Source organism: Theropithecus gelada, chromosome 6 (genome assembly GCF_003255815.1).
Source record: "Theropithecus gelada isolate Dixy chromosome 6, Tgel_1.0, whole genome shotgun sequence".
In the NCBI taxonomy this organism is placed as follows: Eukaryota; Metazoa; Chordata; class Mammalia; order Primates; family Cercopithecidae; genus Theropithecus; species Theropithecus gelada.
Genome location: NC_037673.1, coordinates 136731014 through 136754831, shown reverse-complemented (window position 1 = coordinate 136754831; position 23818 = coordinate 136731014). Strand labels below are relative to the sequence as shown.

At 49.5% G+C, this 23818-nt stretch overlaps 1 protein-coding gene across 4 annotated transcripts; it reads right to left on the bottom strand.

The window, feature by feature from the left end:
• Positions 1 to 307: 307 nt before the first annotated feature.
• On the bottom strand, positions 308 to 16222 carry SLC4A9 (solute carrier family 4 member 9). 4 transcript variants are annotated; one of them, XM_025388270.1, is made up of 22 exons: positions 15965 to 16222; positions 15452 to 15690; positions 15058 to 15171; positions 14565 to 14620; positions 14254 to 14411; positions 13573 to 13660; positions 13079 to 13233; positions 12595 to 12711; positions 12249 to 12423; positions 11962 to 12095; positions 11528 to 11790; positions 10572 to 10630; positions 10129 to 10317; positions 9886 to 9999; positions 8566 to 8727; positions 8250 to 8428; positions 7489 to 7561; positions 4266 to 4334; positions 3805 to 3978; positions 3039 to 3194; positions 2570 to 2668; positions 308 to 675 (listed from the first exon to the last, which is right to left on the bottom strand). In XM_025388270.1, the coding sequence occupies exons 1-21, from the start codon at positions 16192 to 16194 to the stop codon at positions 2615 to 2617; spliced, it is 2958 nt and encodes a 985-aa protein (XP_025244055.1). In that variant the 5' UTR covers positions 16195 to 16222; the 3' UTR covers positions 308 to 675; positions 2570 to 2614. The 4 variants fall into 4 exon arrangements, with proteins under 4 accessions (XP_025244055.1, XP_025244056.1, XP_025244057.1 ...); XM_025388271.1 differs by having other exon boundaries at positions 308 to 618; positions 15452 to 15612; XM_025388272.1 differs by having other exon boundaries at positions 308 to 618; positions 10581 to 10630; positions 12249 to 12390; positions 15452 to 15612.
• Positions 16223 to 23818: the final 7596 nt, after the last annotated feature.

The window sequence follows — 23818 nt, the reverse complement described above, 5'->3', positions numbered from 1 at the left end:
GTGGCATGATCATGGCTCACTGCAGCCTCGACCTCCTGGGCTCAAGTGATCCTCCAGGCTCAAGTGATCAATCCTCCTGCCTCAACCTCCTGAGTAGCTGGGACCACAGGCATGCACCACCACACCTAGCTAATTTTTTTTGTTTTGTGTGTGTGTGGAAACAAGGTTTCACTCTGTTGTTCAAGCTGCTCTGGAACTCCTGGGCTCAAGCAATCCTCCCACCTCAGCCTCCCAAAGTGCTAGGACTACAGGCATGTGCCACCACACCCAGCCAAAAATTATTTTTATATGTGTAAAAAGCTATTTCAAACTGACAAATATTTATTCTGGAAAGACTGGTTTTTTCTTTTTGCAAGCTGAAAAGAGTTCCCTGATGGCCCTTAGATTCTGTAAAAGAGAATCTGGGAGGACAGAAAGTTCAAAATGTGAAGCACTTCGTGGCTCAGGATCTTTTAATGAGTAGAGAGTGAATGGGGCCTGATCCGTCCCTCTGGCTCACCAGCCTTTCCTAAATGCACAGCAAACATGCTTGCTTCCTGCCACTCTCCACCCTCAAGTCAGGAGGTAACTGAGGTCTTGGCAGCTGCCCTTCAGTCCTTCCCCAAGCCGACTGAGCATCTGGAAGTTAAGCCAAAGGCCAAAAGTGTCCTGACTTCCTGAATAAGCACCTGTGAACTAAGAGAAGACATGGTGAGGCCAAAGCAAGTGCTCAGGGGACATACTACTGCAAAGAACAGAGCAAAAAGAATGATAAGAGATAAGGAGCGCCCAGGAGATCTTGTTCAGGGCCAGCCAGTGAATTCCCCTTTCTCTCTCCAGTCCCCCAAATTTCCCATTGCAAGTGTCAGAGGCTCTTAGATGCTTCTTTTTGTTTGAGGTGGAGTTTCGCTCATGTTGCCCAGGCCTGAGTGCAATGGTGCAATCTCGGCTCACTGCAACCTCTGCCTCCCGGGTTCAGGCAATCCTCGTCTCCAGTAGCTGAGATTACAGGTGTCCGCCACCACGCCCACCTAATTTTTGTATTTTTAGTAGAGACAGGGTTTCACCATGTTGGCCAGGCTGATCTCGAACTCCTGACCTCAACTGATTCATCTGCCTCGGCCTCCCAAAGTGCCGGAATTACAGGCGTGAGCCACCGCACCCGGCCTGGCTCTTAGGCTCTTGGGCTTGGAGAAGCATGAAGATGAGGGTGTTCTATGGCCCAAAAGAGAGATTTTTGTTTTTGATTTTTTTTTTTTTTGAGACGGAGTCTCACTCTGTCACCCAGGCTGGAGTGCAGTGGCACAATCTTGGCTCACTGCAACCTCTGAAACTCCACCTCCTGGGTTCAAGCGATTCTCCTGCCTCAGCCTCTTACGGGCATGCACCACCACACCCAGCTAATTTTAGTATTTTTAGTAAAGACGGAGTTTCACTATGTTGGCCAGGCTGGTCTCAAACTCCTGAACTCAGGTGATCTACCCACCTCTGCCTCCCAAAGTGCTGGGATTACAGGTGTGAACCACTGTACCCGGCCCCAAAAGAGAGTTCAGCTTTTTAAGGGCAACCAGTTCCAGGCTTTTGTACATGCTGTGGCCTTGCTTAGAATATTTTCCTTCCATCTGGTCCTGGCTTGCTCCTTTAAAACGTTTTTTTTTTTTTAGAGACAGGATCTCACTATGTTGCCCAGGCTGGAGTGCAGTGGCTATTCACAGTCGTGATTATTGCACACTACAGCTTAAAGTCCTGGACTCTTGACTCAGCCTCCCTAGTAGCTGGGACTACAATTGTGTGCTGCTGTGCCCAGCTGCCTGGCTAGCTTCTATTCATTATTTGGATTTCAAATTATGGACCATTTCCTCGTAGAAATGGAACACCCACCACCCAACCACCACCACCCCACCTTCACCAACTCTCACCACTCCACCTTACTGTTCTCTAAGAAGAGGTTAGAAGCCCTGCTCCCATGCCATGCCCTGTTCTTCCCTTATCAGCACTATCCCACTCTAACAGTTGTCTGTTTATTTGTCTACTTTCCCACTGGGATTTAAGTTTCCTGAGGTCAGGGACCATGACTGTCTTACTATCTCTACCACCAAGATACTACATGACAGGTACTCAGAAAATGCTTGATATATGGATGAATAAAATAAAGGAATGGCAGAGAGGACAAGTGATAGAGATTTCCTCCACAAGTCTAGAGTGTGGTTCTCAGCAGCCTAAGAGAGGAGCCTTCCAAGCAAGGGAAAGGAACACTAGGCTTTCTCCTCCCTTCCTCTCCTTCCCACTCCTTCCCATTCTTTTGCCAGGGCACCACCCCTCACAACATCCATCTCCACTTCTCATTTGGTGTGAGTTTGAGCTCTCTCTACTGATCAAACTTCAGAACCACAGGGAGCCAAGCCTAGGCACCCTTGCCAGTTATTCTTCGCTAGGAAGAGACCCTTCTATACCCCAGCACCCCCAGTCTAGGATTCCTAAGGGACTGGAGTAAGGAGAAAACAGGGCTGGTCAACACACTGGAGAGTTCCAAGTTCTAAGCCCACACCTCCCATCCTCAACATCAGGAACACTTCCCTCACATCCTCACCTCATGCTGTTTCCTGGGGTCTCCACTCCCAGACTCCTACTCCAGCTAATTCACAGAAATGTTGATTTCTGGAGCCTTTGGCTGATACATCAGCTCTGACTGTGGAAGACAGATCCCAAGATGGATTGAGAATAGATAGAAAGACAGATAGTGAGAGACAACATAGAGGAAGGGACCCACTGACCGGATATAAACCCACAGTGAGACAAAACAAAGATCAGAGTTGAGAAAGACAGCCCACTTAAGCTGAAGCCTCAGCCCTTTCCACCCACATCAAGGGCCCCTGTCCTATGAAGAAAGATTTCCTTCACCCCTTCGGTCTGCCTATGTGTCCATACACAGCTAAGGGAAGTGACTGTTGATCAGATCTGCAGGCTTAATGGAGATATTATTTAGGGACAGCTCCTGGACAAGAACGCTCTCCCAAACCCCGACACATTCTCCTGAGAGGACCCAGCCTGGAGCTCACATCTTCACTGTCACTTCCACTGAACGAGTGTTCTGGCTCCAGCCCCTTCTCAGGGATGCTTCTCTCCTCCTCTGGCATCAGCTCATCCAGCCAGAGGAGTTCCTGTGGTGAGAAGACCCTCTCCAGGGCCTTTCGGACCCCCACAAGGCCCAACAACTGCAGGAATAGAAACATGGCTCAGGCCTGTCAGCAACATCAGTAGGAACATTAATAATAACACTTCTTGAGCACTTCCTATGTGCTAGGCATTGTATATCAGTTTCACTGAATGCTAGCACATTCCTATGAGGTAGAATAATTATTCCCATCGTACAGAGAAGGAAACTGAGACCCCGAGTGATTAGTTACTTCCCAGAGGTCACACATCTGGGATATAGTAAGCAGATTGGTTCTACTGCGAAGCCTATGACTCTTAACTTCCTCAATAAGAACAAGGCCAGAAGCCACCTATGTTATCACCTCACTGAGTAATAAAAGTGTCACCATTTCCTCTACCAAGACCTTAGATTTCTTCTGGGTTTTATGTTCTTACCTGTGGCTGATCACTCCAAAGAGGTTGGGAAAAGAGGTGAATCAGGTATCCCAGGACTAGCCCATACATAGGTATCACTCTGCCATCTTTTTCTTTGTCTTAGGATTCCCAACCAGGGAGAGCCACAGCGAGTGAGAGGGGAGATTCTTCCTCTCGTGGAGGCCTTGGCCACCCTTCCAGGCTCAGAGTCTCCCAAGACCCTCCAGGACACAGCCCAACTTTGCCTCAGGTTACCATGAGGGGGAAGATGATGGCTGCAGGGGTAGACTTGATTATCCAAAGTAGCCCCAGACAGACAAGCTGGATGGCTGTGAAGAGATGGACCCTGGTCAGAGGCACATGCCTCAAGAGTAGCAGGTCTGGCTGGTGTTTTGCTGGCATCAACAACAGCTTCACTCTCTTAGTGAACTAGGGGAACGAGAGGAAGAGAAAAGCAGGGCACTCAGGTAGCCTGACAGGAGGGTGTTACTGATAGCTATCGTAGCCCAGCACTGGGAGCAGGCGGGAAGCATGGCAGCTGAGTCCCTGAGCCCAGGAGAGACAGAAAAAAGAGAGTAAGAGGGGAATTCTCAAGTGTAGACAGGAGATGCCAGCAGAAAAGAAAAAAGGAGTGGGGTTGCTAGGTAATTTTGTTCTTTTTTGTTTCTCTTTTTATTCTTTTTTTTTCTTTTGTTAGGTGATTTTAATGGGCTCACCTGAATGCTGCTAAGTGCTGCCACCCCCATATACAGGAAGATGCCATAGAGCACAGGCATTGGGATGAACTGGTAGAAAGAAGCAGAGAGTTAGCAAAGTTTACCTCTGCCAACCTCCCAGATGCCCCAGGATGCCTAGATGTCCTAGATTCCTCTAGCATCTAGTATCTAGGTCTGCCCAGGCCTTGCCTTTCCTTTCACACTTTTCTTTTCTTTTCTTTTTTTTTTTTTTTTGAGACGGAGTCTCCCTCTGTCGCCCAGGCTGGAGTGCAGTGGCTGGATCTCAGCTCACTGCAAGCTCCGCCTCCCGGGTTTACGCCATTCTCCTGCCTCAGCCTCCCGAGTGGCTGGGACTATAGGCGCCCACCACCTCGCCCAGCTAGTTTTTTGTATTTTTTAGTAGAGACGGGGTTTCACCGTATTAGCCAGGATGGTCTCGATCTCCTGACCTTGTGATCCACCTGTCTCGGCCTCCCAAAGTGCTGGGATTACAGGCTTGAGCCACCGCGCCCGGCCCCTTTCACACTTTTCATGCCTGATCTGATTGAATCCTCAAATCAATCAGATGAAGTAAATGTTATTATTGCCTCATCTTACAGATTGGGAAATTGAATTTCAGAGGAACTAAGTAACTTTGTCCATTACTTGACCTACCACTCCAATCTTATCTATCACATTTCCCTCTGTTCTTTATGCACCCACTATACTAACTGCTTTTCCTTCCCTCAACATGCCCAAGTTTGTGCCTACCCCTTGCAAAGCCTTTTACTTTGCTATTCCCTCCACCTAAAATGCTCTTCCTCCAGACTTTCTCATGACCAGTTTATTCTTATTACTCATGCCTCATCTCATGACACCCTGGAAGGTCTTCATTGACTTTTTAACTTCAGGCCCAATCTAAAGTAGCCCCTGGCACTCTTAATCATCTTATCGTCTTCTATTTTTCATAGAAGTTATCACTATCTAAAGTTATCCTATTTTCTTGTTTTAATTTTTTTTCTTTTTCTTTTTTTTTTTTTTGAGATGGAGTTTTGCTCTTTCACCCAGGCTGAAGTGAAGTGGCTTGATCTCGGCTCACTGCAACCTCTACCCACCAGGCTCAAGTGATTCTCATACCTCAGCCTCCCACGTAGCTGGGATTATAGGCACCTGCCACCACGCCCAGTTAACTTTTATATTTTTAGTAGAGACAGGGTTTTGCCATGTTGGCCAGGCTAGTCTCGAACTCCTGACCTCAGGTGATCCACCCGCCTCGGCCTCCCAAAGTGCTGGGATTATAGGCGTGAGCCACCATGCCTGGCCTCCTGTTTTAACTTTTAAAAATCTTTCTCCGGCCGGGTGCGGTGGCTCACGCCTGTAATCCCAGTACTTTGGGAGGCCGAGGTGGACGGATCACGAGGTCAGGAGATCAAAACCATCCTGGCGAACACGGTGAAACCCCATCTCTACTAAAAATACAAAAAAATTAGCCGGGCGTGGTGGTGGGCGCCTGTAGTCCCAGCTTCTAGGGAGGCTGAGGCAGGAGAATGGCGTGAACCTGGGAGGCGGCGGAGCTTGCAGTGAGCTGAGATCGTGCCACTGCACTCCAGCCTGGGCGACAGAGCGAGACTCCGTCTCAAAAAAAAAAAAAAAAAAAAACCTTTCTCCTTTCACCAGATTGCAAGGTTGGAAAAATGATTTCTTTTGACTACCATTATATCCCCAGTACCTAGAACAGTGCTTGGTATATGGGTTTTTGTTTGTTTTTTGTTTTGGGTTTTCTGTTTTTTGGGTTTTTTTGTTTGTTTGTTTTCTTTTGTTTTTTGAGACAAGATCTCACTCTGCCCAGGCTGGAGTACAGTGTCACAAACCTGGCTCATTGCAGTCTAGACCTCCTGGGCTCAGTGATGCTCCCACCTTAGCCTCCCAAGTAGCTGGGACTACAGGTGCACACCACCACGCCCAGCTAACTTTTGTGTTTTTTGTAGAGATGGGATTTCGCCATGTTGCACAGGCTGGTCTCAAACTCCTGAGCTCAAGCAATCCGCCCACCTCGGCCTCCCAAAGTACTGAGATTACAGGTGTGAGCCACCACACCCAGCCTAGCATATGGTTTATGCTCTGTAAATGTCTGTGAATGAGAGTCACCCAGTTAGTAAGTGGCTGATCCAGTCCATCTGGCTCTTTCCGTACTCTACTCTCACCCAGCTTCCATGACCTTTCCCTTCCCTAACCTCTTGTCATCCTGCCAGTGACTCTTGTCTGACATTCTCCACACCCTCCTTGACTGCTTTGCTGTCTTGGCTTGTTGAGCCTTTCTGCTATTACTTGTTACTTAATTTTTGCTCGTGTGTGTGTTGCTGGTAGGGGCTTAGTTCCATATTTCTTTTCAATATTCCACCGACCCCTACTTCTCCCACATGCCTAGCAGTCTCGCATATGGCAAATATTCTATATACCTCTGGTGAAGGAGAAATGAAGGCTTTTGGCCTCAGAGTTTTTCTGGGGTCCCTTTTTTTTTTTTTTTTTTTTTTTTGAGACAGTCTTGCTCTTGTCATCCAGTGATCACCACTCACTGCACTCTCAAATGCCTGGACTCAAGTGATCCTTCCACCTCAGGCACACACCACCATGCCCAGCTACCTTTTTTATTTTTTGTAGAGACAGGGTCTCCTTATGTTGCCCAAGTAGGTCTCAAACTTCTGCACTCAAGTAATCCTCCCACCTCAGCCTCCCAAAGTGCTGGAATTACAGGCATGAGCCACCGCACCTGGCCTGATCATACTCTTAGTCTGATCTTACTCTTAGTCTTACCTGATCATACTCTTAGTCTCAGGTTTGTTGATCTTTGTATGATCTTACCTGATCATACTCTTAGTCTCAGGTTTGTTGGGAGGCTACGGCAAGGGTAGCACTTAGACCCTAGGGGATGGTGGTGGCACACCCACACCTTGCTCCACTGGGTAAAAAGCCCATTGGATAAGAGTTTGGGTTCTCAGACAGATCTGAAAAACTGGCTCTTTTGATGGGCTCTTGCAAGTTACTTTGCCTCTTTAACCTTCGGCTGCCTCATTTGTAAGGTACATATTCCTTTCAGGGTTAATGTGAGGATTAAATGAGACCATGTATGGAGAATACTTAACAGAGCACCTGGCACACTGTAAGTGTTCAACTAGTGTCAGTTCTTGCTGTGCTCCTATTATTACGGCACTGACCCTGATCCTGGCTTGTATAACAAAGGTACCTTGAGCACAGGTGCCAGGAAGATGGAGGCTCCTGTAAGGATGAACACCACCAGGCCTGTCAGCCTCTGCTCCCTGTGGGGAGAGGGAAGAGTTAGGTGAGGTCTGGGAGAGTCCCTGGGGTACCCAGACTGGAGATCCTGGCTGAACACCAGTACAGACCCTAGCAGCAAGAGGAAACTAGAGGAATACCCCAGTAGGTCACCTGGAGGGATGAGCCCTTAGCTTGATGTGAAAAATTGGTGGAGAGGAAGGGGCAGAGCACTTCAAGGTGAGAGTCCCAGACCTCTCCATCAATTCAAGTTCATAGTTGCTCCTCATTTTTATTTTGATGGAAAATTAGCAATGTTTACACTGCCATAAAGACTTACATTTCACAATTTATAAAGTTGATTTCATATACTTTAGATACTTAGACTGTGTTTCCAACGGTTCCAAAATTGTTTTTATGATGGATTCCTTTGTAACTTCTACATTGAGTGAGGATTATTAGGTGGCACCTGACCTTCCACTTCAGCCCTGGCTGCCTCTACCTTTGCATTGATGATGCTCCTCTTGAGGGCCCTCCCAGTCCCCATGGCTGAGAGAAGAGAGGGGAAGATCTGACTTACCCATCTCAGAGCCCAGAACTCACTCATTGTGCCACTGCAGTGCTTGTAGGACACCAGTTTAGAATTAAAGCTGCCCAAATAACTCTGCCATGTTCCCCATTGCCCTACCTTGCAGCCCACCTCTTACTCCGCTTCCTAAATACTGCCCTCACCTGATACCCAGGAAGTTGGGGAGCTCCCCAGGGGCACAGGCTCTGCTCTCTCTCCGAAGACTGTCCATGTGAGCCAGGGAGATGACAGTGGCTGAGACATACCAAGGCAGTCCAAGCACCGATGTGAGTAGCATCAGCACAGCCACACAGAAGAGGTCCAGGTGGAAGCCAGCTCCCTTCTGCAGGTAGTGGTGGGGGCAATGAGGATGAAGCTAGCTTAGGCCCTGGCCCTCTGTCCTCTGAGGTAGGATGGGGGAGCATAGACTACCCTGGAGCTTCTGTCCCTTGGTCTAGGGCCTTGCCCAGCAGTCCTTACCTGCAGTCTGTATTCCATGCGGTTGAGGATGACCGCTGTGATCTGTTGGTCCATGAAGATGAGGATAGACAGCAGCAGGGCAGGCAGGGCAGCTGCCACACTCCACCACCACGGGTTGGTTCCAAAAGGTGACACCAGCCAGCCACGCCCAGGGAGTGTGGGCTGGGGGAGGGCATTTCATGGACAGGTTGGAGAGGGTCTCCCAAGAGCATCTCACCTGCACACCTCAACCTTGGCATTCTTCCACAACCTGCTCCCACCCCAAGACACCAGATGCTAGTGGGGTGTGTGTGCACAGCTGGTTCAAAGCATCCCAGTGCCTTAAAAGACAGCAGATGGAAGGAGACCAGCCCTGAGGTCAGGCTGGAACCAGGGGCTCTGGACTTTGGTTCAGGGTCCCTCCCTCCCTGGAAGAGAAGGAGGTGGCAGATATGGCCTGCACACACTTCTTGATGTACAGAGCCCTGCTCCCTAGAGATCCCTCTTCCCCTATCCTGGGTGGGGCAACTCAGGCTCAGACCTGCCTTGATCTGAGGCAGGGACAGGGCTGGGTGTGTCTGCGTCAGCTCTGATTACAAGCATATGTGTAGGGGAGGGGGCCCCAGTTGCTGCCCCAGTTGGAGTCCTCCCTGCTCTCCTGTCTTGGAGGAATTCGGAGAGGAGGTCTCCAAATGCACAGGCAAAGTCTAGAAATCAGTGCTAAGCCTTGTCTACACACTGTCATGCCCTGGAAAGGGAGTTCCAGCTTTCCTGGATCAGAGTAGGCAATAAGGGGTGCAAAGAAGAGAGTGAGGAGTAGTGGGGTGGGCAGGGCCATGCCAAGGGTGGGGCAATCCCATAACAATAATAGCTAACATTTATTGAGGACTTGGTATGTGCCAGGCATGTGGTAAGTGCTTTCCATTGTGATCTTCTATAAACTCAAAACAATCTACGGAATAGGAACTATTGTCATTTTATTATTTCCATTTTATAGATGAAGAAATTGAGGCTTAGAAATGTGCATTAACTTGCCTGATGCATAGCTGGGAAGTGGAAGAACTGGAACTCAAACCCAGGGCTGGCTGATCAGAACCCATTCTCTTAACCCATACCCTATAATAATAGCTACCGTGTATTCTCTGTACTCACGTGTCTGCTGCAGTACTTCACTGAATCCTCACGACAACCCTGTGAGGCCGTTATTATTACTATCTCTAGTTTATGAGTGAAGAAAGAAGCTTAGAGAAGAGAAGTGTGGGAATTATGCATTTTCCTTTCCCATGGTCTGCTGGCCCTGCTTTCCCCTATGGCCCCCCAACCCTATTCCCTGGCTCTCACCTTGAACTCTCTGGGCACCATGAGCTTTGGTGTGGCTAGGCCCAGGAAAGCATCAAGGCCACAGCCCAGCAGGATGGCCAGGACTGAGGAGAAGTCGCTGAGCCCTTTGCGCACCTGGCACACAGTGGACACTCAGTCAGGTCCAGACCTGCCATCCCTCTTTTTCCATACCACTTCCCACTTACAGATAGGACCCAAAGCTTAGAGTCAGGCCTCTCCCACAAAAAGAAAGGTGACACTCACCACAGAGGGGAAGAAGCGGCTGGTCTTTACACACTTGAGGGCCATAGCAAAGAAGAAAGAAGTAAGGAAGAGGAGAAGGGAGAAGAAGGCAATGTCTGGGACTGTATGACAGCCAGGGCCACGAGGCTGGCCTCCCTGCTGGGTACACTCAGGTGGCGGCAGCAAGGATGCATTGATCAGGCCTAGGTCCTGTACACAGGAGGGTCGAGGTGGGGTTACAGGCAATGGAGTAAATGTCCTGCTCTCCCAGACCCACTTCAAAGGAGGAGGGACCCACAGAGATACCAAAGGCCCAGGATGGGAAGTTCCCAGCTGTAGGAAATGGCTAAGCCACACTCACCTATGAAGGTTTCCTTAACCTATGGGTAGGAAGAGCTAGGAACCACCGACTGCCTTGGTCTCCACCCTTTCCTTCCTAGAACCTCCCAGGAGCAGTCCCTCACCATGCTTACGATGTCGTCTCTGTCTTTTGGCCTTGTCCTTATCCATTGAGAGTCATTTCCTGGGAAGCAGAGAATAATTCAGATGTATGTTCCCTCCCCTGGGAGCCTTCTCCAGCCCCATAAAATTCTAATCTGATGGGTCCAGCTGAACCAGAGTTCTTAATTGTGACTCATCTGTCTGCTGACTCTATCACTACCAAGTATGTACTACTCAGGACATTGTCTCATGCCCTCATCCTCTCAAATTCTCTACCCATCTGCATCCCGTGTACCAAGCACTGGACCTGGCCACAGCGAATGCTCGGCAAATGTTGACAGAATAAAGAAGTATACAAATCTGTGTGTTTCCACCAGGGCTAGAACTGGTCTTGTTCATGCCTAGCACTGATAGAAGAACATGTAGAGAGGCCATTTCTTCCCAGTCCTGGTGTTGCCTTCCATGTGGAGGGATATATGCAAGTGTAATACTCTAAGCCTCTCTCCACCTGGCCAGCCACTCTCACCCAGAAGAGCAGTGATATATTTGATTGGTGATTTCAGGAAATGAAGCTGGGCATACCTGGCCCTGCCCCTTTCTCTCCCCTCACTCGAGTATAAGCTGCCTGTTTGATGTATGTGTTTAGCTCTGCTTCCCTGGGGCAAGATAGTCTCAAACCAGTGCTTCCATGACTGGTGGGTAAGTCTATTCAATTTTGGCTTCATTATTAGGAAGCCCATTCACCCATAGATATAACCCATGTTCCTCTATCAGTGTTGTTAGAAAGGAAGACGATATTGGGCCTTCTGTTGTCTTACTTCTCAATTGATTCAGAACCAGAGTGGAAATAGTACTGCCAGTTATTGGGTAAGTATGCAGCATTTTGCTGAACTTAACCAGGGGGGATAGTAAGGGTGCAACCCCTCCCCTTCCCTACATCCTTCTTCACCTGACCAAGGTCTCTGTTTCCCTTACCCACCTCCTGGGCCTGGGTATTGGCAGAGGCACCCATAGGTAGAGGACCCAGGCTTCTGGATAGGATAGGTATGGGTCAAGTTCAGCATTTTGCCCACAGCATCGTAGATGAAGATGAGGCTGATGAGGGCACAGAAACCTTCCTCAGTAAAGCGGGTGAAGTAGCGCACCAGAACACTGGCCTCTGTGGCCACCAGCACCAGGCAAAAGGTAGCCACCCAGATGCCCACCCATAGGCGGAAGGGCAGGTAGTCCAGGCTGTAATTTCTGTGGGGATGAGAGACAGGAAGGCTTAGCAGGGCTGTCTGCTTCCCACTAAACCCAGGTCAGGTATCCCTCAACCCAAACAGATAGCTCCCACCCTCTCCTATTCACCCAGCCAGGAGCAGACTGACCATGGCACTAGTGAGGATCTGGTGATGGGGGTAGCTCTCCTACCTGCTGAAAGAGAAGAGCAGGCGCTCAAAGACCAGCACCGGCCCAGTGCTGCTCAGGATGGTGAGGGGCTGGCCTGCCATCAGGCAGAAGGCAGCTCCTGCCACTGCTGTGCCCAGGAAACTTTCCAGCACTCCCTGAAAGCCAACAGGGGCTCAGCAGAGGACCCTGAAGTCCTCAGGACAGGAGCCCAAGCTTTGGGAGAGCCTCCTTAACTTACCCATAGTCCCAGGGGAAGGGAAGAACTAGGAGACACCAAGGCTTGTGCCTGCCCCCTGGGCCCTACCTACCTGGGCACCATCAGTGGCATCTCCCAGCAGACCCCCGAAAGTGATGGCATTAGTGACAGTGGCCAGGTAAATGTAGAGTACCGCCGAGAAGCATTGGAGATGCAGCGCGTCCAAGAAATCGCTGGGGTACCATGGGGCCTTCCTGCGCACGTCCTGGATAAGGCCCCCAAACAGCCTCCCGCCCGAGGGTCGTCAGTGATCCAGGTTTTCACACTCCACACCCACATCCCCGCTACTTTCCCTGTGGCCGGGTGAGCCCCTCCCACAGTGAGCATACACCTCAGTTTCCCTGTGACTCCTCCCCTCCCCAGGTCACCTACCCTTGCTTCCTCCCAGCTCGCCTCACCTGCCAGTCCGCTGCAACTCCTGGCTGGGTGCGTGCAGCCCATGGCGGTGCCTGTCCTCAGCCGAGGTCAGGCGCGGGCCGGAGGGACCTCTGATCTCCCGCTGTTGCGAGGGAAGCCTGAGGAGGAGGGGAACCCAAGGTTGGCTAAGGATCTCCAACCGGTCCGGACTCGGCCCAGAGCTGGTGGCGCCCTGCCCCCTGGCGGCTGCTCTTGTCTCTGCTGGCGAGGGGACCATGGCGACACAGGGGCCTCAAGAAGGTCCAGGTCATATTGCGACCTGTAGAAAGCCAGGCTCGGGCAGGGAAGGTTTTGTTCAGGTCTCTTAGCGAGAGAAGTCCAGCAGAACTCCGAGTTAGGTCTGCCTGACTCCAAATCCAAAGATAGGTCCCTATCTCTTTCCTGGGACCTCACCCCCCGTCAACAATGGAATCAGACCCAGGGCCTATGGGCAGGAATCTGTATGGGATGATAGCTCCCAGGTACCTTTTGTGCTGAGATGGCAGACATTTGGGCGGGGGAATCCGGGCTGTTGGGTCCCACCGACCCGGGGGAAGCACTGTCACCTCCTCTAGGAACGCATCCAGGGCTGCCAGAAGGTCATGAAGGTTGCTGGCCCGACGAACTGACCACTGGAATTGCTGAGGATGGGGACACAGAATGGGTGGTAAGTGCAAATCTGGTCTCTTACATGCATTTTCATAGTGTCAAAACTAGACACAAGTCACAGAGGCAGACAAGTCATTCACACATTCCTTTATGCATGCATTAATTCATTCATTCAGTGGGTATCTATTGAATGCCTATAGTGTGCCAGCACTCAGCCAGTAATGGGGCTGCACTAGGAGACAAGGAAACTTCAGTCTCATTGCTCACTCTGCCTCATTGCTGTACTTAGGCACACATACAGAGTCCACACACTCACACAAACCCATGCATGCATGCATGTGTGCACACACACACACACCTGCTTAGCTCACCGGGTCACTGAGGAGGACAGCTGCTGCCCGTCCCATCTCATGGTAGCCCTTTCCCAGCATAGGGGGACCCAGGAGAAGGCAGAAAAACCTGAGGAAGGAACCAGGCCCCAGAGATTCACAGGCTGCTTTCCCACAGGGCAGCCCTGGCCTCTGATGCTCAGCTCTGACCTATCAGCTCCCATAAACACACTCATTTGCACACCTACCATGCAGTTCTGACCCCTACTCTCTCCCCAGACCCCTGAGCACCATCCTCCCCACAGCCTTAGAGAATCAGACTGAGGGCTGGGCACGGTGGCTCAAGCCTGTAATCCCAGCACTTTGGGAGGCCGAGACGGGCGGATCACAAGGTCAGGAGATCGAGACCATCCTGGCTAACACCGTGAAACCCCGTCTCTACTAAAAAAATACAAAAAACTAGCCAGGCGAGGTGGCGGGCGCCTGTAGTCCCAGCTACTCGGGAGGCTGAGGCAGGAGAATGGTGTAAACCCGGGAGGCGGAGCTTGCAGTGAGCTGAGATCCGGCCACTGCTCTCCAGCCTGGGCGACAGGGCGAGACTCCGTCTCAAAAAAAAAAAAAAAGAAAAGAAGAGAATCAGACTGAGACCCCCTTCCCCTCCCCAGTAAAGACCCTTCTGGGCTCTGGGATCCCAGACTCCCACTCACTCCCAAGTAGCCTTACCTGCTTGGGAGGGACACCTCAGTAAGGGACCCCAGTACCACAGGATCCCGCAGTCGAACAAAGGCTCCCAGTGGCTGTGCCAGGAAGCCCAGCTCCCCTGCCAGCACAGTCCCTGCCTCGGCTCCTGGAGGCAGCTTCTGTCTCAGGGGGTTCTGATACTGGATGGGGGTTCAAGGAGACATAGAGTATGAAAGGTTATTTGGGGAGGATAAGATCTCAACTGATGAGAAATCCAGTGGAGAGTAGACTTTTGTTAATTTCTAACCCCTCTCCCAGCCACTGGAAAGGGACCCCAAGGAAGGGCCACAAACCTGTTCCCTCAGGGGGGCTTCCTCATTGTCAGAAGCCTTTCTTGGATGAGTAGAGCCTACAAAACAGGATTATGCAGTGATTAAGACCACAGGCTTTGGGGTGGATCCACCAGGATTCCCTAATTACTTTTGCCACTGACAAGCTGTAAGAATTAGAGTACACCCTTCTCCACTCTGAGCCTCAGTTTTTTCATCACTAAAATGGGGATAATTGTGGTACTATTTACAGGGTGGTTGTGAGGATCAAACGAAATACTGCGTGTAAAGCTCTTGGCATAGTGCCTGCCAAGTACATCTCTTCACAGAGCTCTCTTACGATTCTAGCCCCCTGAATCTTCTCCCCACAACATTACCACAAGTTTCCTCTTGATCATGAGTCCTGGCTTGGAGCCTGAACTAAGCCTGGGCTACTTCTAGCCCTGGAAGGTGCAGGGGAGATCTGAGACCCTGCCACACCAGGGTCTTGGTCCTGGGCCCAGGGAGGGGCTCTCACCCCAGCAGGGCCTGGTGCCTGTGGTCTGGTTGTAATGCTGGGGTCTCTGCAGCAGCAAGGCCTGCAGCTGCCCTCTCAGCTCTGGGCTCAGTGACTCCACCCTGGTCACCTGCTCTGGAGAACGGATTGGGGGTTATCTCCTTCCTGAGAGTTCCCTGCCCCACACTCTTCCCCTTCTCCCTCTGCCCAGACCCCTTTCCCTTCTGGGAGTCTCAGAATGCCAGGGCCAATGAACTTGCTCCTCCACCCTGCTTTTCCATGTCCACCTGTGACAAGGGTAGGCAATCCTAGGAGGGGTAGAGGTGGGCTCTGGAAGATTCCAAGACTTTGGAGGGGAAATCCTGGGGAAAAGGCATGGCTACCCAGGCCTTTCCTGCAAAGGCTCCCAGCCTACCCACAAGCTCCAGGAGGCTCTGAGCTGGGCAGTCCAGCAGTACAAGGCCCTCGGCCAGCAGGCTGCGGAGCTTCTGGAGGCTGGGCAGTGCCAGGGTGGGCACATGAGGGGCACTCCACCGGCCTGCAGCCACCTCCAACTTCTCCTCAAACAGTACCCACCTGTGATGAGGGTGGGTAGAGGTAGACAGTGTTATTGGGGGCATTTCTCCCATGTCCAGGAGCAGAGATGCAGAGGAGCTAGGGAAGGCAAGGCAATGAAGGTATCCTGGGCCCAGTGATGTGAAGTGTTCCCCCCACCCCTGGCAGTCACCCTTCATCTTGGGTCTTGGGGATCTCAAAACTAGACTGCAGAAGAGGCTGGGCATCATGGAAGGTAAGACCCTGAAATAAGGGAACACAGCTGGGAAAATCCTAATTTGGGGCAGCCCCACAAGAAGCACTGGGGGGCATATAGGAGGCTCCAGCTGGGGAAGGGGAAGGATCCCACAGAACTGGCCTGCATCCAACTTACCTGCCTGTCTCTCTCCACTCCAGTGCCTGGGGCCAGCCCAGCAGCTCATTCAGCTGAATGAAGAGCAGAGGGTCTTTGCGTACTCCCAGTTCCTTGCTCTCTGTGTCTGAGGGGCCATCAGGGCTGGGGCCGGTGCCAGGGCCAGGGTTGCTGTCCAGCTCCCCTGAAGGAATATTTCTAGGAGCACTGGAGGCTTCAAACTCCTCCTGGCCTGGCAGCTTCATTTCCATGAGGCTTGCACAGAATCTCGGAACCAGTACCGTCTGAGGTTCTGAAGCCAGGGGCCCTCTGACTGGCTGCATTTATAATACATCCCCCACTGCAGCACAACACAAACAGAACAAGGCCTGCTGACTCCAGAGCCTACCGGTCACCTACTCTCCTACTTGCTTCCCCCACCCTCTGCTGGCATAAGAGTATTTGTAAGACCAGCCTGGCCTTTCCCAGACTCTCCAGAAACGCCCAACCTGGGGCCAAAATGTGCCAGACCTGTGTTATCAGGTCTGATCCCACTGTGTTTTGTGTAAAGAAACAGGAGTAAATGATTGGCCTGGGCCTGAGGACTTGGTACCTCCAGATTTTGCTGCCCCCTCACTTGTATCAAATATAAACACCAAACACCCAGGACTGTTTTGGGTGTCACCAACACACCCCTGGGGCCACAGATACACCCATTTGGACAAACAGGGACCTAATAAATAATTGAGTCTATGGAAGCCAGACAGGGTAAGGGAGATAGCAGGCAGAGGCCCTGCCCATTAAATGGGATAATAATGGAAGACCTAGTGCCTGAGTCTTAAATTCTTTTCTTTTTCTTTTTCCTTTTTTTTTTTTTTTTTTTTTTTTTGAGACAGGGTCTCTCTCTCTCACCCAGTCTGGAGTGTAGTGGCACAATCACAGCTCACTGCACCTTTGACCTCCTAGGCTCAAGTGATCCTCCCACCTCAGCCTCCAAGGTAGTTGGGGCTACAGGTGCACGCCACCACACCCAGCTAATAAGTCTTTTCTTTTATTTTATTTTTGAGATGGCGTCTCCCTATGTCGCCTGGCCTGGAGTGCAGTGGTGTGATCTCAGCTCACTGCAACCTTCACCTCTCGGGTTCAAGTGATTCTCCCACCTCAGCTTCCCAAGTAGCTGGGATTACAGACATGTGCAACCACACCTGGCTGATTTTTATATTTTTAGTAGAGACAGGGTTTCACCATGTTGGCCAGGCTGGTCTCAAAAACTCCTGACCTCAGGTGATGCACCCGCCTTGGCCTCCCAAAGTGCTGGGATTACAAGTGTAAGCCACTGTGCCTGGCTGCCCAGCTAATGAGTCTTAAATTCTTTTGTCCAACAACACCTTGAAATTCCCCAATTTAGCTGTGTCCCTGGGATCTGCCCTTGTAACTCAGCCTTCCAGTGAGGATGGAGAGAAGCCCACTAGGGGGTGTGAGTGAAGGAGTTCCCGGAGCTAAATGAGCAAAGGAAAATGTGGTCCATTATTAGCAAATCCTGTTGACTCTATCTTCAAAATATACCCATAATCCAACCACATCTCCCCACCTCCAGCACTGCTACCCTGATCCAAACAACCATCATTTCTCACCTGAATTATTTCAGTAGCTTTCTAATCTCTTGCAATAACCCCCCTGCTTCCACTCTTCCTCCCTTGCCCAAAGTCCATCCTCCACACCATACATGTCCTTTCAAAAGGCAGTTGAGCCACATTACTCTTCAGTTCAGTACTCACCCAACACATTCCCATTACTCGAAGAAGAAGAAGAAGAGGAAGGGGGGGGGAGGGGAAGGGGAAGGGGAAGAAGAAGGTGAAGAAGAAGAAGAAGGTGAAGAAGAAGAAGAGGAAGAGGAGGAGGAAGAAGAAGAAGAAGAAAGAAGAAGAAGAAAGAAGAAGAAGAAGGAGAAGGAGGAGGAGAAGGAGGAGGAGAAGGAGGAGGAGGAGGAGGGGGAGGAGGAGGAGGAGGAGAAGGAGGAGGAGGAGAAAGAGGAGGAGGAGGAGAAGAGGAGAAAAGAAGAGGAAGAGGAGGAAGAGAAGGAGGAAGAGGATGAGGAGGAAGAGGAAGAAAGAAGGAAGAAGAAGAGGAAGGAGAGGGAGAGGGAGAAGACGAAGAAGACGAAGAAGAAGACGACGAAGACGAAGAAGAAGAAAGAAGACGAAGAAAGAAGAAGACGAAGAAGAAGAAGGAAGAAGAAGAAGAAGAAGAAGAAGAAGAAGAAGAAGAAGAAGAAGAAAGAAGAAGAAGAAGAAAGAAGAAGAAAGAAGAAGACGAAGAAGATGAAGAAGACGAAGACGAAGACGAAGAAGAAAGAAGAAGAAGAAAGAAGAAGAAGAAGAAGAAGAAGAAGAGGAAGAGGAAGAAAGAAGAAGAAAGAAGAAGAAGAAGGAGAAGGAGAAGGAGAAGGAGAAAGAGAAGGAGAAGGAGAAGGAGAAGAAGAAGAAGCTCCTTCTCATGGCCTGCAAGATTCACACCCTGGCCCCAGCCCACCTCTCTGACGCCATCTCACACCAGCCTCCCCTCGTTCACTCCTTTCTAACCACACTGGCCTTAGTCTGTTCTGCAAAACCTGTTCCTGCCTGAGGGTCTTTGCAGGATCTATTTTCTCTGTAAGGAAAGCCTTTCCCCCATATCCTCACATGACAGTCTGTGACCTAGGTCTCATCTCAGACGTTAGCTACTCGCGGAAACCTTCCTTTTCCATCCTATCCTAAGTTTCTCTCTTGGGTCACTCTCCATCACATTTCTCTGTTTTATTTTGCTCCTAGCAGTTACCACTACTAGTAACTGCCTCATTTATGTATTTGTTTATCATTTATTGCCTGACTGTCCACGCACACGCACGCTGAAATGCACAGTCCGTGGAGCAGGTATCTGTCTTGGCTGCGGAGCCTAGAGCGGCGCCTGGCACGTAGTGGCTCTCAATACATATTTATTCAATCAGAGAGCATACAAAGGGCGGAGCTGAGAAAAGAGCCGCGCTTCTCCTGGAGGCCACACGAGGGCGCTGCTCCCCACAGACCAGATTGCTAGGGCCGCTTCCTTAGGCTCAGTGGCTGCGGACCTGCCGGGGCGCGGATATAGAGATGCCGAGATGGCAGGGAGGGATCCTATATCCTCATCCTTGCCCTGGCCCACCGCGGAATGGCCCGGAGGGATGGGGCCTTGGGGAAGCACAACAGGATTGGGAAGGGAGGGCCAATCAGGCTCATCTGAATGTAGGTCAGCCACACCCCACATATTGAATATCAAGAATCCATCCCCTGAGAAAGGGGACCCAGGCCAGCCCTCCCCAGAGCCTCACGTCTGGTCCAAGGAGGTCCCAGGGCAGGAATTAGAAGAATGTGTCACTATATTTCCAGTTGGGGAGGGGTGCTGAGTCTGAATGAGAAGGTGGTTTCACTGCCAGGAGGAATAGAAACTGGCCTAGGGCCTGAATGGGCCTTGAACCCCTGTGACCACTCCCTTCAAGAATGTGCCCGACATTAAGGACAAGTGACTCAAAGGAGCCTGAGGGGGATGGGAGCAAGGATTTGGCGTACCTCCCCCACATGCACATACACACATGTTCCCTTCCCACCCAACTCCTGCCAAAGTTCAGAGTGTCTATCTTTGCCCTTTCTGTGGCCCCAACTACCCTGGCTCCCAGTGCTGCCTGGAGTAGTGGGCCACCATGCCTCCACCCTCTCCAGGTCTCACTTCCATCTGTGGACCTGAGTGCCCTGAGCTGGGTAGGCCAGTGAGGGTTGGCCCGTGGGCACCAGTGGTCTCCCAGACAGGGCCCAGGGATGGTGTGCTGTGTGGGTGAGCAGTGCTATGTGGGTGAGCAGCCCTGTGTGTGGCCGCTGTAAAAAACCCTGGCCTAGGAGTTCAAAGACTGGTTCTCACCCTGGCTTAGTCACAGACTTATTGGATGTCTTTGAGTAAGACCCTTCCCTTCTCCAAGGCTCCATTTTCTTACATGTAAGTGGAGACAGTTGGGGTAGATTATTTCCAAGGTTCAAAGCATACTTTCATGCAGTACACTGTATCTTAAGGGAGAGGAAGTGCTTGGCTTGCTCACTTTCGGCAAGAGGAGAAGAGGTTTATCTTTGCTGAACCTAAATTTTCTTTCTTTCTTCCTTTCTTTTTTTGACACAGGGTCTTACTCTGCCATCCAGACTGGCATTCAGTAGCAATGATAGCTCACTGCAACCTCAAACTCCTGGGCTCAAGTGACACTCCTGCCTCAGCCTCCTAAGTAGCTGGGACTACAGGCACGTGCCACCAAGTCTGGCTAACTTAAATATTTTGTAGAGGGAGGGGCTCATATGTTGCCCAGCTAGTCTCCAACTCCTGGGTTTAAGCAATGGCTTCCCATAGTGCTAGGATTACAGGCATGAGCCTCCATGTCCAGCCCCTTACAAGGTTTTCAACACTTTAAAAAAACAAAACAAAGAAATGTTATTGGCTGGCCACGGTGGCTCACACCTGTAATCCCAGCACTTCGGGAGGCTGATGTAGGCCGATCACCTGAGCTCAGGAGGTCGAAACCACCCTGAGCAACATGGCAAAACTCCATCTCTACAAAAAATACAGAAAACTAGCTGGGCATGGTTGCACACGCATGTGCTAATAGCTACTCGGGAGGTTGTGGTGGGAGGATCGCTTAAGCCCAAGAGAGGCTGCGGCTGCAGTGAGCCCAGATGGTGCCACTGTACTCCAGCCTGGGCAACAGAGTGAGACCCTGTCTCAAAACAAAACAAGACAAAAACAAACTTATTGTTTAACTCATTTAAAAATAATATATAAATTAATATAAATTAAAATATTTATTAATGTGAGTCTAATTATAGATTCACAAGAAATTGCAAATCTCCAGCTTTCATCCAGCTTCCTCTGGTGGCAACTTCTTTCATGACAGTAGTACAATATCAAAACCAGAAAAATGACATAGGTACTATATTATTAAATAGACTATAAGCCTTAATCAGACTGCATCAATTTCTGTATGCACTCATTTGTGTATGTGTGTAGTTTTATGAAATTTTATCACATTTATAGGTTTACTTACAACAAGCTGGGCAAATTGTACAATTTCCTTAAGCCCAATTTATAAAACTAGGGTGTTAATACTAACTTCCTCAGAGGAGTGTTATGAGAATTAAGAGATAATGTGTATAAAGTGCGTAGAAGCTGGGCACGGTGGTTCATGCCTGTAATCCCAGCACTCTGGGAGGCTGAGGTGGTGGATCACGTGAGGTCAGGAGTTTGAGACCAGCCTGGCCAACATGGTGAAACCCCGTCGCTACTAAAAATACAAAAATTGGCCGGGCGCAGTGGTGGGTGTCTGTAATCCCAGCTACTCGGGAGACTGAGGCAGGAAAATCGCTTGAACCCAGGAGTCGGAGTCTGCAGTGAGCCGAGATTGTGCCATTGCACTCCACCCAGGGCAACGGAGCGAGACTCCGTCTGTCTAAAAAAAAAAAAAAAAAGAGAGAGAGACATAAATAACAAGTAAATATTTAAAGAATGGGCTGGGTAAGGTGGCTCATGCCTATAATTCTAGCACTTTGTGGAGAATTATTTGCGGCCAGGAGTTTGAGACCAACCTGAGCAACATAGCCGGACCCCATCTCTACAAAAAAAAAAAAAAAAAAAATTTTTTTTTTAAGTTAGGCATGGTGGCATGTGCCTGTAGTCCCAACTACTCAGGAGGCTGAGGCAAGAGAGTTGCTTGAGCCCAGGAGTTCGAGGCTGCAATGAGCTGTCATCACACACCCTATACTCCAGCCTAGGCAATGGAGTGAAACCCCAACTCTGAAACAAAATGAAAATGAAGAATGACTAGAGAGCCCCATAATTAAATCAAATTGGAAGGGAAAGAAATTGTCTGCTGGGCGTGGTGGCTCACACCTGTAATCCCAGCACTTTGGGAGGCCGAGGAAGGGGGATCACTTGAGTTCAGGAGTTGGAGACCAGCCCAGACAATATAGTGATATGTCATCTCTACTAAAAATCAAAAAAATTAACTGGGCATGATAGTGCACCTGTAGTCCCAGCTACTTGGGAAGCTAAGGTGGGACAATCACTTGAGCGTGGGAGGTCAAGGCTGCAGTAGGCTGTGGTCACGCCACTGCACCCCAGCCTGGGTGACAGAGCAAGATCCTGTCTAAAAAAAAAAAAAAAAAAAAAAAAAATCCTCAAAATGCTAGGCTAAGGATAACAACTGCAACTGAGTCTCAAAACTTAACTGTGAGCTTCCTGGCAGTTGAAACAAAAAAAGAACATAGAGTTCCACAACTGTTATTATCTAATAATAAAAGGAAGTACCTATACCAGATAGCCATGACAGTCAAGACTGCATTACCAGAGGAATTTGTTACATGGGACCTTATATGGAATAGTATCTGGAAGAGCACTTTTACAAGGGATATATAGAAAAGCTTTTTGTTGTTGTTGTTGTTGTTCTTTTAGACACAGTCTTGCTCTGTAGCCCAGGTGGAAGTACAGTGACACGATCATGGCTCACAGCAGCCTCAACTTCCACCTCCTGAGCTTAAGCAATCCTCCTACCTCAGCGGAGTTGGGACTTTTGTCTTTTTTGTAGAGGCAGGGTCTCACTATGTTGCCTAGGCTGGTCTTGAACTCCTGGGTTCAAGTGATCCTCCCACTTCGGCCTCCCAAAGTATTGAGATTATAGACATGAGCCACCACACCCAGCCATAGAAAGACTTTTCATGTGAGTATCTCTTATGTCGGTGGTTCTCAATTCTTTCAGAATCAATATTTCCTTTTTTTATGACAAATAATATTGTTAACATCCCTTTGCTATCCTGAAATGAAGTTTAAAGATAATATTCTGTCTGCACATTTACTCTAAAGAAATTAATAATGGCTGGGTGTGATGGTTCACACCTTTAATCCCAACAAGTTGGGAGGCCAAGGTGGGAGGATTGCTTGAGCCCAGGAATTTCAGACCAGCCTAGGCAAAATAGTGAGACCCCATCTCTACAAAAAATTAAAAATTAGCTGAGTGTCGTGATGCATGCCTGTAGTCCTAGCTACTTAGGAGGCTGAGGCAGGAGGATCGCTTGAACCCAGGAGGCTGAGGCTGCAGTGAGCCATGATGGTGCTACTGCATCCCAGCCTGAGCAACAGAGCAAGACCCTCTCTCTACAAAATAATAAAAATACTCAGTAACTAATATAAAAGAGAAAATCATTTTTAAAATAACATTACTTCAATTGGCAAATGCCTGCTCACAACTACTCAGAAATCTGAATGAAGTAGCCCATTGATTACAATCACACAGACTTCCCTTGAATGTCACAGCTATAAATACTGACTGATGACAGGTGCGTTGTATTGGTAGCTCAGATATCACCAAAATGAACAATTCACACTAATTTCATTCCTGGAAGTCATTGCAAAAACTCTTGTTATATTTTTGTGTAAATTAGAGATGATTCTAGGCTCAAGTTATTATAACCAAGATTTGTACCGATATGTGTCTGGTAGGACACTCAAAAGCAGGTAATTTCCTGACCCCTTTTTCTCCCAAATGCCTAAGGACTCCTCAATCAGTAACAACTAAATTCCTGAAATGTCCCCTAGGGGGCAGTACCTCCTTCTTTGCAAACCATTGTCTTAGACCAACCCTTAGTTATAAAAAACGAGCAAATGGATAATGTGAAATTGTTAAACTGCAGACCTGCAACTGCCTTTCTAAGAGTAACCGAACTTGTACATTCCTGGTACAGAATGTGATGTGACCGCATTCCAAGGTTAAGCACCGGAAAAGTTAACAAGTTAACAGGAGCTCTGACCTATTTATATAGGGCTTTTCATTTTGCCAAGCACTTCAGAGATGCT

Coding starts and splice junctions, on each gene's coding strand:
- SLC4A9 (XM_025388270.1), bottom strand. CDS start 16,194: ATGGAAATGAAGCTGCCAGGCCAGGAGGAGTTTGAAGCCTCCAGTGCT. Junction 15,691..15,964: donor GAGTGGAGAGAGACAGGCAG/GTAAGTTGGATG, acceptor TGCCTTCCCTAG/CTCCTCTGCATCTCTGCTCC. Junction 14,621..15,057: donor AGGCACCAGGCCCTGCTGGG/GTGAGAGCCCCT, acceptor CCTGTTTTGTAG/GCTCTACTCATCCAAGAAAG.